This window comes from Pseudorca crassidens, chromosome 12 (genome assembly GCF_039906515.1).
Source record: "Pseudorca crassidens isolate mPseCra1 chromosome 12, mPseCra1.hap1, whole genome shotgun sequence".
Lineage (NCBI taxonomy): Eukaryota > Metazoa > Chordata > Mammalia > Artiodactyla > Delphinidae > Pseudorca > Pseudorca crassidens.
Genome location: NC_090307.1, coordinates 54,170,694 through 54,190,241, shown reverse-complemented (window position 1 = coordinate 54,190,241; position 19,548 = coordinate 54,170,694). Strand labels below are relative to the sequence as shown.

General features: G+C 36.6%; 1 protein-coding gene across 3 annotated transcripts in view; it reads right to left on the bottom strand.

Annotated features, from left to right (window-relative positions):
- The window catches only part of ROCK1 (Rho associated coiled-coil containing protein kinase 1), a 147,470-nt gene that overhangs the window by 28,045 nt on the left and 99,877 nt on the right, over positions 1-19,548 (bottom strand). For all 3 annotated transcript variants that reach the window (XM_067699556.1, XM_067699555.1, XM_067699557.1), the window contains 7 exons: positions 17,912-18,003; positions 17,568-17,814; positions 8,559-8,665; positions 6,961-7,111; positions 4,539-4,699; positions 2,331-2,515; positions 580-649 (listed from right to left, as the gene is read on the bottom strand). In XM_067699556.1, coding sequence (XP_067555657.1) covers positions 580-649; positions 2,331-2,515; positions 4,539-4,699; positions 6,961-7,111; positions 8,559-8,665; positions 17,568-17,814; positions 17,912-18,003 — 1,013 coding nt within the window. The remainder of the gene's footprint in view (positions 1-579; positions 650-2,330; positions 2,516-4,538; positions 4,700-6,960; positions 7,112-8,558; positions 8,666-17,567; positions 17,815-17,911; positions 18,004-19,548) is intronic.

Below are 19,548 nucleotides of genomic sequence, written 5' to 3'. Positions count from 1 at the left end.
ACCAGAGGAAGTAAACAAAAATTCAGAGGTTTCAATAAAGCCTCAAAGCATTAGCTATAAATGCTCATCAACAGTAGTAATGAAAATAACTTGGCCTGCAGCAAATAAGAAAATGATTTTTATGGAGAAAAAGGATAACAGATGCATAAAAGTGCACACAGGGCTAAAACAGGAAAAAGCTCCTCAACATTAGTTATACCCACAACTGTATGTAGTTACACCTAGAGATATATGTATGTAGGCCACTATAATGTGTATACAAGAACCACACATGATAATACTGGCACTCTAAACCACCAGAGCTTGCTACCAGGCAGACAGAACCCTTAACAAAGTCTTATATGCAGCTCCAGTTTGAAAGCAATTCTGGAAATATTTGCACAAAAACAGTCATTTCTTTACAACTTAAACAGACCACCAACTCAGATCCAGAAATGAAATGCAGAGATGGGGATATAAAGAAGGGGAGAAAACTACTTCACAGTCATTTGAAAAAGAATCATAGTTCACATTAAAAATCTAAATACCTTGTTTTAAGTCAGGTTTTGAAACAGTCTATATGTTAAAAATGATTCTCACCGAGAAATATTGCTCAGCTTCAAGCTGATCTTGTAGCTCCCGCATCTGTCCTTCATTTCCTCTGTATTGTCTTTAGACAAAAGAGAAAACAGTAAACAAATGCTCCTATTTATACTAGACTTTACATCATTCTTTGTTTCTTAAAGTTGCTACAATAAAAAAGGTTTACTAAAGTAACCTTTGTTTCAAAAAATCATTCTTCAGGGACTTCCCTGGCAGTCCAGTGGTTAAGACCCTGCGCTTCCACTGCAGGGGGTGCAGGTTTGATCCCTGATAGGGGAAGTAAGATCCCGCATGCTGCGCGGTACAGCCAAAAAATTTAAAAACTCATACTTCATTATACAGTATTACTTTACTAGTTATATTTGGTTAGGCCACACTGTCTGCTCCTTATTAAATGATACTATGAAAAGTCGAGGGAACAGTTTTCTATTGAAGGTCACTTATTAATTGTGGAGTAATCCACAATGCAAAAATGAAAATATTTTTTGGTAAATTTTTCTAAAGAAAAGCTTTCTTAGGGATACATTTAAAATGTCTTATGCTGTAAGGAGACTATTAAAAACTTGACCATATTTAATAAATAGTAAGAATAATTTAGTACTATATTTTATGGTCAATTAAGCACAAGGGTGTGGTGGAAATGAATACTCAGGTAAGCAGTAAGAAGGGAGGCAATAATAACAACTGACAAAGGAGGAGTAACACAGATAAAGAGACAAGTACACTGCTCACAGAGAGGAAAGGACTTAAAAAGACAGAGACACAATGCAACCCAAAGACAGCTATTCAACAATGAACAATTCCATCTGCAGCTGCTAGGTTTTCATATTAGATAGTAACAGCTTTTTATTTTCAGCATATGGTTGACAAAAAGTACATAATAATTATTAGTTAAATGCTGAGTGAAAGTTATTTCGGGAGAAGAAAACTACAAAACACATTACTTGGTAAAAATAGTGGCTCTAAAAGGGGAAAAGAATTTCACCAGTATAAAGTCAACAAAATCAAACCCAGCAATTTTACCTAAGAATTACTGTGTTGTAAACAAAGCTGGCAAATGAAGACATTATAACATAAATTTGGAGGAAATAAAACCTCATGGTCTGGCATAAGGTATCTTTGATATTAAATTTCTGAAGCATGTCCTTATACAAATTCTGAAAGTCATACTGACACCTTGCTTTGTCCCCATTTCAAGTAAGCGGGCACATCACATCTCAGAATAGAAGAAAAAGAACATTTTGCACTTTGAGATGAACCAAAGAAACAAAATAAAACAAACAAACAAACAAATACAGGGCCATCATGTCTAATTCTAGTCTCTAAAATAAAGAAACCTTAAACATTTTCTGTAAGGTACTAAATCCTTAATAATAAGGTTATTCCTCATTTTTGTAATTCTAGTGTGAAGAAACATGATGACTTTCATAGATATGAAAATCATATGAGAAAACTGTGTTTTTCCTACCATAAACAGATATTGTAAAGTCACTAGTCTTGATAATGTCCTTTTTTTCCCCTTTAAATAACTGTGTTTTTTATTTAGTAAGCCTGTCTTTCCAAAGCCTGAGCTCCCTTGCAAACCTTCTTTGCAAATAAATTCTTTTATTTTTTCTAAATGCTTTTTCCTAAATCTTCCTTTCACAAACTCTAAGAACATAACCTATACACACATAAAATATGAAACACATAAGCAAATGCTAAACACAAAAAAGAAAGAAATCAAGAATGTTATTTCTGAAACTTACTTTGTAAGCTGAGCTAATTCAAACTCTAATAATCTCTTTGCTTCCAATAAAGTATTTATTTCCTGTTTCATCTGCTTTTCTAAACCTTTTAAATTGTCTGCCTCAAATGCATGGGTCTTCAATTCATTTTGTAACAAAAGTCGCTTATTTGACTCCTGCTCCAGTTGCAGGGATAGATTCTTAACCTATGAATGAGAAAAATAATTGGGATTGTAAATCTCTTTAGTAATTTATTAGACATCATTTGAAAGAATACTAATCAAATCTCAAGTACATTATAATTCCTTATACAAGTAGAAAATATTAGTATTGTAATGAGTCTCCACTGTTCTATGCATTTATTACTGCAGAATTTACTGTTAAATCAAATTAATTCCCAAATTTCAGATGTGAGATCTTGGAGGGAAAAGAAATCTGGTTTCTTTGTACCCCAACCTGTATGGAAATTTTGGAAAAGGTGAGGATAAAAGTCACTTTTGGGGGGACATTCCTAAATGGTATTTAAATTTACCTGTTCTTTCATAAATGTTTGTACTCTAATCTACAACCCTCTAGAGTTTATAAAACAAATTGAATATATATTTAGTTCAACTCAATAAATATTTATCAAGTACTTATTAGGCGTTAGGACTAATAAACGAAAAATTCTTACAGTGGTTACAGTGCCCTTCATGATCTATTCTGTTTACTTTCCTAGCATTATCACTGGTCATTCTCTGAATCCAAACATACTCCTCAGATCCTCCAGTGTGACAAACTCTCCATCACCACACAGTTCTTGCACAGGCTATTCTCTGTCTTTCCCTCTTCATTTATTCTTTCTTCAGCTCTTAAATGCCAAACCCTTAGTGAGGCCTCCTTTACCTCCTGGATGTGATTAGTCCTAACACTCCTACTTGGTATGTCCTCTTTAAATATGTCATGCTTGTAATTCAATTTTAATACCTGTCTTTCCCTTTGGGTTCTAAGTTCCACAGAAGTCAAGACCATAGCCGTCTTATTCCATACCCCAACTCCTAGCACAGGGCTAGGCAGATAACACGTGGTCAAAAGTTACATTTTAAAATTACTGAATATTATCTCCCAAATTTTCAATACATATTCTTCCTGCATGCTGGCTCTATTAGGTATCTCTAATCTCTCTTCTTTCTTGTCCATTCTATATACCACTACCAGATTACTTTTCCTGAAAGAGTGTTTTCATCTATAGCTTTATAGTTTTAAAAACTATCAATACTTTGCCCTCCAGGTTTCCCCCATGACTACTCAATATGTCTCTCCTTTCCTGGTTTGATCAAGTCGCTTTTTGTCCCTCACTTACCTATCTCCTTAAGCATTCAGTAATTACTCTTTTACATATGTGAACTAATTATTTTTAGTCTTATAATTTCTAAAGTACATATACCGGCTTCTCTGGTGGTGCAGTGGTTAAGAATCCGCCTGCCAATGCAGGGGACAGAGGTTCGAGCCCTGGTCCAGGAAGATCCCACATGCCGCCGAGCAACGAAGCCCGTGGGCCACAACTACAGAGTCCGCGTGCTGCAAATACTGAAGCCCGCGTGCCTAGAGCCTGTGCTCCGCAACAAGAGAAGCCACTGCAATGAGAAGCCCACACACTGCAATGAAGAGTAGCCCCCGCTCACCACAACTAGAGAAAGCCCACGTGCAGCAACAAAGACCCAATGCAGCCAAAAATAAATAAATAAAATAAATAAATTTTAAAAATAAATAAAGTACATATACCAATCACTAGGATATAATATCATTTTATCTCTTTATTTACTGCTTTCAAGCAAGTCTTTCAAGCAAGACTCCACAGCTTAATGCTTCTTCTGAAATCTAAAAACAATGCTCCTCTTGGGGATTACTGGATACCTGACAATAAAGAAGTTTTTTTTTTTTTCTCTCTCTCTCTCTTAAAAAGCAAATGGTCAGTTTCTTCAGGGGAGGAGCTGTGACACTTCTTTACAGTTGTACTGTCACAGTGCAAAATGGTATAGAACCTATGGTGTGAATGTTCACTATACGAAGATGAAAATTTTAGGAATTAGGGATATAGTGGTGACCTTACAGCAGTGAACACAGATACATATAAGTTATTTTATTAAAATCTCCACCATGTTGTTTAAATTATAGATAATGACTTTTTAGTCATAACAATGATATTCTCTTTTATAAGATGAACAAAATTAGTATTATTTTTCTTACTTCATCCTCCATCCTTTCTTTATTTTCAGTCAAATGCTCTAGCTTCTGCTGAGATTGTTTTAGATCAACATCTAGCATGGAGCATTGCTTCTCAATCTGAACAACCCTATTTTCAGCCTTCTCTCGAGCTTCTCTCTCTTCCTTCAGCTTTTTTTCCATCTCTGTGAAAGAAAAAGTTATAAACATACATTTAAAGACAAAGACATGCTTTTCACTTTCATGGGCTGTGTAAGACACCTAGGTGCCAAAAATCCCTACTGTTTTTATCCTGGGACTCTTTTAGAGCTATTAATTATAGAAGTTCTGGGCTTCCCTGGTGGCGCAGTGGTTGAGAGTCCGCCTGCCGATGCAGGGGACATGGGTTCGTGCCCCGGTCCGGGAAGATCCCACATGCCGCGGAGCGGCTTGGCCCATGCGCCATGGACGCTGAGCCTGCGCATCTGGAGCCTGTGCTCCGCAACGGGAGAGGCCACAACAGTGGGAGGCCCGCACACCGTAAAAAAAAAAAAAAAAAAAAAAAAATAGAAGTTCTAACATTATGAATTATTTGTATAGTGGGATCTCTAAAGGAAGAGAGTCATAAAATATAACGAATCTCCCAAATCCATCCCTTGCCCAATGATCTGAGAGACTATTCAGTGCCATTTTCAGACCAGAAGGTGAAAGTATAGCTGGAAAAGAGTGGAGTATCTAAGGAGAAGAATGGAGGTAGTTCAGATAAAAGTAGAAAAATAAGATTGTGGTTATTAATCTATACCTGGCATAGTTCCAGAAAAGTTTCCGAAGCTTAAGGCTGTGATGCAAACTTTAATTTATGCAACTCAGACAAGATTCCGTGATAGTATAATACCTATTTTAATTATTATCAGAAGATATCAGTCTACAGTGAGGTTCCCTTTTTGAGATACGGTAACTAAGGTTCTGAAGGTTAATTTTCTAGGGTCCTGCAACTCTTAAGTTGCACCATCAGGTTTCAAACTTAATAAGTCTGCTTTCTCACTTTCAGACTGTCCTCTAGGTGACAAAATAGAAACCATCAGAATGGAGCTTCCTGAATAATTCCCAGATTTCTGGCTTGGGCCCCTGGATGTTGAATACCATCATCCATAACCATGATAATATCTCCCATTTACTGAAAGCTTTTTATGTACAGGCAGTTTAGATGCATTTTCCCACCTAATTTTTTTTTTTTTTTTTTAATACAGAGTGGCTAAAAGGCAAAGTAGATTTGTCTGATTACAAGCCTGGGCTCATAAAAACTAGACAGCCGTTAACCAAGACAGTCAGAATAGGAGTAAGGGCAGGTCTGATAGATAAGGTCACACGTTTTCCCTTGAATAAACTGAATTTAAGGCGCCAGGTAACATTTCCAGGTTACAGTAGGTTAAGAAGTGAGTAGAAGGTGAAGAAAAGGAAGACATCTTTTTATAAGTTTGGCTATAAATGAATGGAATAAAACAGTGGCAATTAGTAAGGATCACAGGTTGCTGCAAGGGTTTGTCTTTTTTTTTTTTTTTTTAAGATGAGAGAGATTTGTACATGTTTACAACAGGAAGAAATTCAGTGGAGGAAAAAAGGTTGAGAATAAAGAGGAGAAAAAGAAATAATAAGTTGAGATAAGAGGCTAGATCTGAATACAGCTAGAACATATTAGCAAGGACAGGAAGAGGATCACCCTCCTCTAAGATGAGAAGGAAGATAATGAACATGGGTAAAGTAGTAAGACAGGTTGATTAAGTTAGAGAATTAGATTCTGAGGGGTTCACATCTATGATTTCGCAATTTCTTTTTGAAATAGGAGAATGTTCACCTAAAATTAAAGTGATAAAGAAATGGCATAGGAAGCTTGAGGAGAGAAATAAAAGTTTAGGAGAAAAACTGATCTGCATATTACCTATTTAATATGAGTGACATATATAAAAATGACAGCTCACCTGAGGCTGGAGACAATGCATTGGGATAACATCCATCTGAAGAACTATTTGAAGCAATGAAAAGTGGCCGGCTAGTCTGATCTAGATCTATTGTGCTTAGAGGCATAACAGAGTGGAAATACAAAGGAATGAGAGAGTTGAGGGTACAGAGCAAGAAAGCAGATGAATTAACAGACAATGAGTTCCAGAATGGATCTCGAAGAAAACTAAGGAAAGGGCTGAAAAACTGGGAGAAATAAGAATCCACTGACTCTTACAGGGAGTAGAGGGTAGTATAGGGAGTAGAGAATGGTAGAGTAAGAGAACTAGCAGGTGAAATTGTCATTTTAAAAAATGGAAGGTATCAAAAAAGGAAGGCACACTTTTCCTAGATCATCATTTATAATTTCTAAGAGTTTAAACTACTACACAATAAAATTTGATCAAAATATTTTTGTTGGCATTATTTAAAAACTAATCATGTAGAAAATATTAAAACTGACACTTACCACACATTGCAACAGACTTGGCCTCTTCAATAGATTGATGTTTGTCAGTTAAACGAGCTTTGGTTACTTTATGTTCATTTACCTCTTGTTCTAACCTTTGCTGTAATGATTTAAGCTTGTAGTTTAAATCTATTTCTAAGTTATTCTTTTCCTGTAAAATGAGAATGAGAGTCATATACTATGCTGTGCAAAAGGCACATCATTAAATCTTATATTAATTAATATCCCATAAGAGATAATACATGAATCACATTGGCTTGAAATGTTACACCATATATACTTAAATACTTTTATTCAAGACACAGCTTTATTTTTATACTTCTTGTATATTTCACACCATCTATAATGTCTTACTTTAAAAATCATAATAAGCACATATAATTAAAAGCAAAATATCACCTTTTTTCTACCCCCCACCCCTCCCCATGTGAATCATTAGCCATGGCTGATGGCAGGGCAGAGTTCTGTTATGTTCAGGAGGGTTCACTGCAAGGATCAGAAATGAATAGGACAATTCTTCAGTTCATTTAAAAATGTTTGCTACCATTAAAAAAAACTGATCTCTATTTACAATTGCATCTACACCTAGATTTACCTTGTTCTGACAAAAGAATGTCAACATGTATTCCATTCCTGTTTGGATACTTCTACTCTTCTTCTTTCATCCTATTTCCAAACTTATACCAGACTTAAACATCAAAAAGTTATTCTGAATGACACAAAACATGTCCAAAGGACAAGATAAGTGGTGAATTTTCTGATCATTTATCTGAGGATCTAGTAAACCTACAACATTTCAGGGAGGTAAGCTAAATCTGCATATTACCTATTTAATCCTTTTCTTAGCAAGGTAAGGACAGAGGATAACCAATGGCAATTTTTGACTGTTATGAAAATTCTACATGCAAAGGCCAATTACATTATGTATGCTCTTTACTATTTTGCTAACTCTTACTAACGAAATGGAAAAGGCACACATGGTCTACTACATACTAATCCTTTGTTTTCCTTCTTCATAATTAGTAAGGTTCAGCATCTTCATCTTACCCATGTACAAAAAATGGGGGAAAAATTCTATATGAAGAGGTATCCCCAAACCAAAGCAATTTGTGATGATCAGATAATATCAGTTATCTGATACCCTTCAAGGGTAGAAACAAACAAATAAAAATAACACCCTAGGGCTTCCCTGGTGGCGCAGTGGTTGAGAGTCTGCCTGCTGATGCAGAGGACACGGGTTCGTGCCTGGTCCGGGAGGATCCCACATGCTGTGGAGCGGCTAGGCCCATGAGCCATGGCCGCTGAGCCTGCGCGTCCGGAGCCGGTGCTCCGCAACGGGAGAGGCCACAACAGTGAGAGGCCCGCGTACTGCCAAAAAAACCCCAAAAACACAAACAAAACCAAACAAAACAAAAAATAACACCCTAAAAAGCCCAAATTAAGACCCACATACACCTCCACACAGCAACCAACAATAAAAATTTCTAGAAATGTAAACGTATAAAGATTAGGAATGAATGATCTTTTATAAAACCATCTTATAATATCTGATAATCAGTAAATACTATCTCATAATTGGTATATGTTAAATCATTTACCTTTTCTGAATGATTAAGCATGTCTTGAGCCTCTTTTCTTTCTCCTTCCACTCTTTCAAGATTATGTTTGAGATGCTTCACCTCCTCTTGTAAAGATGTAATTCGAGCTATCAAGAAAAAAGTTCAAGTCACATAGTCATTGAAAGAGAAATCTTTTTTTCCCAGCATTATCATTAAGATAAAAAAAGTTTAAAATCTCCTGATCAGACAGAAATTTATTAAGTGTTTTCTTAGCAGTATATACAATAACTACAATACATAGTGATAAAAATGTTAATTCTAGTTGGAGATCATCTAGTATATATTCATTTTACAGATGGTCAAAGAGATAAGCCTGAGCTTCGTCCAGAAATCAGATCTGAGTCCTAATCGAGTGCTCTTTTCCCCATGTTAATTAAGGCAAGTATTTAAGTGCTTTTTTATGTATCAGACATTCTGAAAAGTGTTTAATTACTCTTAAACTTAATGAAGAAAAACTCCATTACTAAAGAAACTAAGTTTTAAGGAATTCAAGTCCTCTAACAAAGCTTAGTGTTAACCTACCTGATGCTCATGTCATGCAATGGTAGCAACTCACATATTTAGAAACTCTACTCATTAAGATATGCTTTACGTTTTGTTTTTAATGCATAAGTACTTAATAAACACAATTTAATACATGCAGAATCTAACATATATGAATATAATTATATTGTCTAGTTCAAAAGTAGAAACGTATTTTCTTATTTTGTGATTCAATGTGGCCTAAGATTTGACGGGGAAATGGATAAAGCACCCTAAAAGACCCGGAAAAAATTTGTACTTCTTAAAGTTTAGTGTTTAACTTGCAGTACTTGCCAAAGTCTTCAAGACACTCAACCTGCCTCCTATATTTTACTGTTTCTGAAGTAGTTCTTCTTTTGCTTTTTTTTTTTTCTGGTACACGGGCCTCTCACTGTTGGGGCCTCTGCCGTTGTGGAGCACAGGCTCCGGACGCGCAGGCTCAGCGGCCATGGCTCACGGGCCCAGCCGCTCCGTGGCATGTGGGATCTTCCCGGACCAGGGCACAAACCCGTGTCCCCTGCATCGGCAGGCGGACTCTCAACCACTGTGCCACCAGGGAAGCCCCTGAAGTAGTTCTTTAATGAACAAATGAATATTAAATCTTTGGCACGTGATAAGGCTTGTCTGGTAGGCTAGTTCTAGGATCTAGAGAGCAATGAAGCAATTTTATTTACACACACAGGCAATGTGGCATTCTGTTCACACAGGAATATTTTCATATAGGAGAAAGAAACACCTGCTAGTTTCTTTCAAATGGTTGAGCAAAAATACAGAGAATGTGTGTGTTTGTATGGAGAGAGATAAAGCAAACATGGCAAGATGTTTAAATGTTAAAGTGCTATTTAAAAAATGCTTCTTCCTGTATTTATAATAAATAATAGGTTTTTAAAATCTGTAGAAAGATAATATACTCAGGTTAAACTGAATTTCTGTGTAGAAGTTGTTCATATAAACCAACTCTCAAGAAGACAAAGTAATGAAAATATATGGGTTGAATTCATTAGAGTCCTAGTAACTTTATAAAAGGTATGTTAAATATATTTTATTTTCCTCATTTATTGTATTTTTTAAAAAATGCTAGGAAGAAACTATAACTTGTCTGTACAATACATGAAAGCAAAAAAGCTTCACATTAAAAAAAAAAAATATATATATATATATATATATACACACACACACACAGTAGAAGGAATAAGAACCAAAATATCAGGGATCATAACCTAAGCAGATCAAAACAATAAAGCTTCTAGAGGAAAATAGGGAATAATATCCTCATGATTTAATCAAAGAATTCAACAGGCCACACTAAATAGCACTGACCACAAAAGAAAAAAAAAATAGGACTACATTAAAAATAAGAAAAGTAAGACCTCCTGTTCATTGGCAGACAGGATTTAAGAGTGAAAAGGAAAACCACAGAGTGGAAGAAGATAATTATGGTACATAAATTTGATAAGGGACTAATATCTAGGACTCCCACAAACCAACAAGAAAAAAGCAAACAATCCAATAAGAAAAGGGGGGGGGCAAAAGACTTGAAGAGCATATCACAAATTGCCAATAAACATGTGAAAAGCTGCTCAATCTCGGACACCAGGGAAATGGAAACTAACCCCTAAGGAAATACCATCAGGCACCACCTGAATGGCTAAAACAGTAAGACTGACAAAACTCAGTGGGGATGAGTACTATCCTTGAGGAGGCAGTGGAACAACCAGAACGCTCATACATTGCTGGTGAATGTAAACTGGTGAACCTACTTTGAAATACTTGGATGTATTTACTAAAGCTAAATATACTTTATGGTTCTACCACTTCTAAGTATATACCAAAAGGAAGCATATGTATGATTACCAAAGAATATGTACAAGAAAGTTCATATCAGCATCATTCATAATAATCCCTGAATGGAAGCAATCAGAATATCTGATTTAAAAGACATGACCACAAAATAACTGATAAATTGCAGTGGTCATACAAAATACATGGAGTACTATACAGCAAGAAGAACAAACTACTGCCATATACAACAATACGGATGAACCGCACAAACAATGTTGAATGAAATAAACCAGAAACAAAGGACTGTTTCTGCATGATTCCATATATAAAAGTTCAAAAACAAGCAAAACTAACTTATGTGTTAGAAGTCAGAACAGTGATTACTTTGGGGAAAAAGGGTTAGTGACTAAGCAGAAGTACAAGGGAACTTCTGGGCTGCTGGTAATATTCAGTTTCTATATGGGTGTGTTCATGCTGTGAAAATTTTTCCAGATACATATTTTTTATTTATTTTAATATGTACAGATATGTTAAGTCTCAAAAACAGAAACAAAAAAAACTCACTGTGAAAAATCTAAATATGTTAAAATCCCCAAATATGAAATCTACTATCTAAATTTGAGGCCCATCAACTATATATAAAAATTAAAAACAAAGGAATGGGGACTTCCCTTGTGGTGCAGTGGTTAAGAATCTGCCTGCCAATGCAGGGGACATGGGTTCGATCCCTGCTCCGGGAAGATCCCACATGCTTCTGAGCAACTAAGCCCATGTGCCACAACTACTGAACATGCACTCTACAGCCTGCGAGCCACAACTACTGAGCCCATGCGCCATAACTACTGAAGCCCGTGTGCCTAGAGCCCGTGCTCTGCAACAAAAGAAGCCACCGCAATGAGAAGCCCGCGTGCCGCAAGGAAGAGTAGTCCCCGCTCGCTGCAACTAGAGAAAGCCCACACGCAGCAATGAAGACCCAACGCAGCCAAAAATACAAATAAATTTAAAAATATATATATATAAATAAACAAACAAATAAATAAATAAACGGGCAAGATACAACAGGAAAGTGCAAATTAAGGGAAAAACCCCTCAAGGTCAGATATATTTAATATCATCTATAATACAATTTTAATCCAGTAAGAAGATACAGAAGTCATAAAACCTTAACACACCAAACAACGCTGCATTAAAAATATACAAAAGCAGGGTATTATGAAATATCCACAGCTAACATCATACTTAATAAACAATACAAAAGGAAAACTAAGATAATTCCATTTATAACAGCATCAAAAAGAACAAAATACCTAGGAATAATTTAACCAAGGAGGTGTAAGACTTGTACACTGAAACTAATAAATAAATAAATGCTGAAATGAATTTTTTAAATACCAAAATAAACGGAAATATATCCTGTGTTCATGGATTAGAAGTCTTAATATGTTAGGATGGCAATACTATCCAAAGCAATCTATAGATTCAATGCAATCCCTATAAAAACTCCAAAGATATTTTATGAAGATATGGAAAAGCAGATCCTCAGATTCATATGGAATTACTTGCAGACTGGAATATCTAAAACAGCACTGAAAAAGAACAACAAAGCTGAAGAACTCAAACTTCCAATTTCAAAACTTGCTGTAAAGCTACAGTGACCAAAACAGTGTGGTACTGGTCTAAGAACAGACATATAGACCAACTGAATAGAACTGAGAATCTAGAAACAAAACTGTATACCTAGAGCCAACTGATTTTCAACAAGGATGCCAAGACCATTCAGTGGGGGAAAAAGTAGTCTCTTCAACAAATGGTACTGGGACAACCAGATATCCACATGTAAAAGAATGAAATTGGACCCCTACACATCATACCATATACAAAAATTAACTCAAGTTAGTCAGAGACCTAAATATAAATGCTAAAACCATACAATTTTTAGAAGAAGACATAGGGGTAAACCTTCATGATCCTCAATTTGGCAATGTATTATGATATGACACCAAAAGCATAAGCAACATATATTAAACTGGACTTCATCGGGCTTCCCTGGTGGCGCAGTGGTTGAGAATCTGCCTGCCGATGCAGGGGACACGGGTTTGTGCCCTGGTCCAGGAAGATCCCACATGCCGCGGAGCGGCTAGGCCCGTGAGCCATGGCCGCTGAGCCTGCGCGTCTGGAGCCTGTGCTCCCCAACAGGAGAGGCCACAACAGTGAGAGGCCCGCGCACCGCGATGAAGAGTGGCCCCCGCTTGTCGCAACTAGAGAAAGCCCTCGTACAGAAACGAAGACCCAACACAGACAAAAAATTAATTAATTTAAAAAAAAACCCCAAAACTGGACTTCATCAAAATTAACTTTTGTACATCAAAGGACATTATCTAGAAAAATGAAAAGACAAACTACAGAAGGGGTGTAAATATTAGCAAATCACACACCTGATAAGGTCTAGTAACCAGACTCTTAAAAGTCAACAACGAAAAGACAAAAGACCCAATTAAAAAATGGACAAAGGACATGAGCAGACATTTTTCCAAAAAGGATATACAAATGTCCAATAAGCACATGAAAAGATGCTCAACCTCATTACTCATTAGGGAAATTAAAGTCCAACCCACAGTGGGACACCACTTCATACCCACTAGGGTGGTTATAACCAAAAACAGTTAAATATCAAGTACTGGCAAGGATGTGGAAAAACTGAAACCCTTGTACAATGCTGGTGGGAACAAAAAATGATGCAGCCATTGTGGAAAATAGTCTGAAGTGCCTCAAAAGTTAAACACAGCATCAGCACATGACCCAGCAATTCTACACCTAGATATCCAAAAGACCTGAAAACAAGTATTCCAATAAATAGTTGTAAACGAATTTCATAGCAGTGTTATTCACAATAGCCAAAAGGTGGAAACAACTCAAATGTCCATCAACAGATGAACAGCTAAACAAAATGTGGTGCATACATACAATAGAATATTAGTCAGCCATAAATGAATGAAGTACTGATACATGGTACAACATCAATCTTAAAAATATGCTAGGTGGGGCTTCCCTGGTGGTGCAGTGGTTGAGAGTCCGCCTGCTGATGCAGGGGACACGGGTTCGTGCCCCGGTCCGGGAAGATCCCACATGCCGCGGAGCAGCTAGGCCCGTGAGCCATGGCTGCTGAGCCTGCGCGTCTGGAGCCTGTGCTCCGCAACAGGAGAGGCCACAACAGTGAGAGGCCCGCGTACAGCAAAAAATATATATATATATATGCTAAGTGAAAGAAGCCTGATACAAAAGGTCACATATTGTATGATGTCATTTATATGAAATATCCAGAACAAGTAAATTCAGAGATATAAAACAGATTGGTGGTTGCTAGGGGCTAGGTAGAGGGGCATATAGGGAAGGAAAGCTTAATGGGTACAAGGTTTTCTTCTGGGTTAATGAAAATGTTTTGGAACTAGATAGACAAGGTGGTTGTACAACACTGTGAATGTACTGAATGCCACTGAATTGTACACTTTTAAATTGTTAACTTTATGTTATATGAATTTCACCTCAATAAAACAATATAAAAAAAGCTGTTAGAAATACAAGGGGGCTATGAGAAAAAAGACTACAGTCATAGTGTTAACTTTTAAAATATGTTTCAAAATTTGGCAAATCATCAAAGACACAAAGAATAAATGGAGTCTTAGAAAACTGGTTAGATTAGAAAATGGACCTATTGTTTTTCTTCCAAAAGTCAAATCCAAAAACATACCAAGTAAAAAACTTACACAATTTCCAAATGCCCATGTAACAGTTAAAAACAAAAGTGCATTACACTATGATATACTATTCCCTCAGCCTATTTCCCTATAGACATGAAGCTAAGAATGTTTTTTTCATTTTTAAAGGGTTATAAAAAGCAAAACAGAAGAATATGTAACAGAGATCGTATGTGGCCCACAAAACCTAAAGTATATACTATCCAATTATATTTGGGAAGTCATTTCCCAAACACATGAAGAAGCTTCTGCTCAATAGTGTACATGGAGAGCATTCAAGTAGGCAACAATTGTTACTGTGCCACAAGGCTAGCCTCCCAAACTATGAGAAATTTATACCTGAGGGATCTGAAATGTCTTAAGAACCATAAAAAAATCAACGTAAAAATTTTATGTTTGCGTGTGTGCATGTTTTACCACAATGCACCTTGTATGTTGAGGCTCATATAAGTTTTGTGCTTTTTAATGTGTGTGAACTTTGAGTCACATTTAAATTAAAAAATAAACCTTAAAGAAAGCATTGAAAAAGGATAAACATCAACAATAGGTCATGCTATGAATCTTCCTTAACTTCACCAATATCTAAACAACAGAGTCAGTTAAAACCATTGCTGATGAACACATAATGATGGTCTCGTCCTTGAAAGCAAGCACTTCAAGCTCAGCGTTATCTGGAAAATCACAGACTTAAAGAATTTTAGAATTGAAAGAATTTATAGGGGTCACCTAATCTTCTTGGTTTATAAATAAAGCAGAAGAAGTGACCTGCACACAGCTAATAAGCTGTATATGAAGAGGCCTAGAGAAGCAATTTAAGGAAGTGGAGTATGAGGCTTTTTCTAATATATATAATGAGGATACTTTCTTGGTTATATTCAGATCTATTTTAAGCCTAGGCCCTGAGAAATAAGATTGCAGAGCACTCCTCAGCTAAGAACGAATGGGAGATCCTAATTTGTTTCCAAAGTCCAAAAACTGACCTCGACCTCTCTCCACAGAATTACAGCTAATCATCAAGGCCCATGAGACCCCAAACTATGTTCACATCCTGTGACTTAGGTTAAAATGGACTATCCCACCCCCTAATTTTCCCTGAAAGATCTGGCAACTTCCATGCATATCTGTTTTGATTAGGTAGTATGGATGCTGATGCTGACAGAAACAGAAAAAAATGTGAGAAGTGGAAGCCAGGAATCTTGTTGAAAACAAAATGATTTTATTACCATGAACAGTTTGTGAGTCTAAAAGGAAACTTTTAGACCACAAAGGTTGCTGATATCTCTAGTCCTAACCTTTCCAAGTACCGAATTCTTTATTTGCAATGGGATTCCCTTTCTGCAGTTTAATTTCTATTTCTACCAACAATGCATGAGGAATTCCCAGGTTTTAATAGTGATAATCTTCTCTGCCTGGTTAGTTCCACTTTGAGTAAGACTTTTGTGAATTGGGCACTTTTAAAAATTAAGTTTTCAGGGCTTCCCTGGTGGCGCAGTGGTTGAGAGTCCGCCTGACGATGCAGGGGACACAGGTTCATGCCCCGGTCCGGGAAGATCCCACATGCCGTGGAACGGCTGGGCCCGTGAGCCATGGCCACTGAGCCTGCACGTCCGGAGCCTGTGCTCCGCAATGGGAGAGGCCAGGACAGTGAGAGGTCCGCGTACCGCAAAAAAAAAAAAAAAAAAAAATTAACTTTTCAGTAACTGGCTGTAAAATTGGAAATATTCACATTACCTCCATCACAAGGGTGCCTGAGAGAGTGAAGAAATTACAATTTGATACAAATTATCCTGAAACAGAAAGAATGCTAACCATTTCCAGTATTAGCAAGGTCACTTTCTTTTTTATTGAAGTATAGCTGACGTACAATATTATATAAATTATAGGTGTACTATATAGTAATTCATAATTTTTAAAGGTTATACTCCATTTACAGCTATTATAAAATATTGGCTATATTCCCCAGGTTGTACAATATATCCTTGTAGCTTATTTTATACCTAGTAGTTTGTACCTCTTAATTGCCCCTCCCCCCACTGGTAACCAGTAGTTTGTTCTCTATATCTGTGAGCCTGCTTTTCTGTTATATTCACTAGTTTGCTGTACTTTTTAGATTCCACATATAAGTGATATACAGTATTTGTCTTTCTCTGACTTATTTCACTTAGCATAATGCTCTCCAAGTCCATCCATGTTGCTGCATATGGGAAAATTTCATTCTTTTTTTAATAGCTGAGTAGTATATTCTGTAGTATATATATACCACATCTTCTTTATCCTTTCGTCTGTTGATGGACATTTAGGTTGTTTCCCTATCTTGGCAATTTCCAGAGTGGCTGCACAATTTACATTCCCACCAACAGTGTATGGGGGCCAAGGTCATTTTCTTTATGAGGACAATATGATCAAAAATATATTACCTTACACACTTAAAAATTAAGATGGTAAATTTTATGTTTTTAGCTACAATTAAAAATAAAATATAAATTAAAAAAATATATAAATTAAAAAAATTACCTTCCATTGATAAACAAAATGTGGTATATATGGTATAAATACAATGGAACAGTATACAACCTTGAAGAGGAAAGAAATTCTGATACATGCCACAACATGGATGAAACTTGAAGACATTAAGCTAACTGGAATAAGACAGACACAAAAGGATAAATAATAACTTCTATGAGGTAGTCAAATTCAGAGACATAAAGTAGAATGGTGGTTACCAGGGGCTGGGGAGAGTGGGAAATGGGGTATAGATTTAATGGGTATAGATTTTTTAGTTTGGAATGATAAAAAAAGTTCTGGAGATGGACAGTAGTGATGGTTGCATGACAATGTGAATGTATTTTATGCCACTGAACTGTATACTTAAAAATGGCTAAAACAGTAAATTTTATGTCTATTTTACCAGAGTAAGAAAAAATATTACCTTGTAGGTCTCCAATCATCTCAGAATCATGACCTCTGTCTCTTCGTTCAGCTTCTAATACAGCTTGCAGCTGGTAATAATCCTTGTCCATTTGTGACTTGGAATTCTCCAAAATTCTATTTCTCTCCTGCAATTCTCTATTCAGGGACTCTAGCTGAGTAATTGATTTACTCATCTCGGTGTGACTCTTTCTTAATCTTACAGCTGTGTCTGATTCTGTCCTAAGTAAGTCATTGGCTTCTTCTAGCTAATTAAAAAAGAGAGCAAGAAAATAGTTTTTTACCAAAACACAATCAAACTTAAATTTTGATTTTAAAAAAAAAAACCTCACTCCAAAAACTTACCTGCTTTTGTAATTGTGCCAGCTTCTCATTAGCAAGGTGTGAATTCTGACTGACTTTCTTTAAGTCTTCCAACTGATCCTTTAATGTAGAAACTAGAAAATGAAGGAATAATATGTAAGTTTTCATAGAGGAAACATATAAATCCCTTTTAAAAAATGAAATTTGGTCTTAGGCCATAAAAGTCAGCTATATTAGGTCCATATTCCAACTTGGAAGTACCTACATTTTAAATTTATCAAAAAGTAGAGCACTGTTTTATAATACAGAATGCAAAAACAGATGTTTCCACTGCTGTAATATTTTAAATTCTTTTATTCCTTTCATAAAGGTTAATCTATTCGTGAAATTATATAAAGCTAATTTTAAATATTACCTATTTTTGAATAGTACAAATCTTTGATTAGTTCAATTATTTTTAAAATGGTTCAACTAGTGGCAGGGCAGGAATAAAGACGCAGACATACAGAATGAACTTGAGGACACAGGGTGGGGTGGCGGGGGGGAACTGGGACGAAGGGAGAGAGTAGCATTGAGATATATACACTGCCAAATGTAAAATGGATGGCTAGTGGGAAGCAGCCACATAGCACAGGGAGATCCGCTCGATGTTTTCTGACAACCTAGAGGAATGGTATAGGGAGGGTGGGAAGGAGGCTCACGGGGGAGGAGGGATGGGGATATATGTATACATATAGCTGATCCACTTTATTATACAGCAGAAACACAACACTGTAAAGCAATTATACTTCAATAAAGATGTAACTAACTAACTAAATAAAATGCTTCAAAATTCAAAAGGTACCAAATGGTGTATAGTATAGCATGAGTCTTTCTCCCTTCACGTCGTCTCCCAGCCCCTCTGGCTCTCCTCCCCAGCAACAACTATTACTAATTCCTTGCATATCCTTCCTAAGATAGTCTGTGTATCCATACCCTAATATATAAAAACACAAATATATATATATATATGTTTTCACGTGCATTCTACACACACACACACACACACACACACACACACACTTAAACATATATAGATAAGCAATCTTGTTTTAAACAATCTATACTTTTTTTGGTAAAGATACATTTTAGAGATTCTTTTATAAGTTTATAAAGAGATACTTTATTCTGTTTTAAAAAATATTTTTAAATTTTTTTTTTCTTTTTTTTTTTTCCTTTTGCGGTACACGGGCCTCTCACTGTTGTGGCCCCCCACCCCCGCCACGGAGCACAGGCTCCGGACATGCAGGCCCATCAGCCATGGCTCACGGGCCCAGCCGCTCCACGGCACGCGGGATCCTCCCGGACCGGGGCACGAACCCGCGCCCCCCGCATCAGCAGGTGGACTCCCAACCACTGCGCCACCAGGGAAGCCCTAAATTCTTTTTTTTTTAATTAATTAATTAATTTATTGCTGCTTTGGGTCTTCATTGTTGTGCGAGGGCTTTTCTCTAGTTGGGCTACTCTTCGTTGCGGTGCACGGGCTTCTCATTGAGGTGGCTTCTCTTGTTGCAGAGCACATGCTCTAGGAGCATGGGCTTCAGTAGTTGTGGCTCACGGGCTTAGTTGCTCCACGGCATGTGGGATCTTCCCAGACCAGGGCTTGAACCCATATCCCCTGCATTGGCAGGCAGATTCTT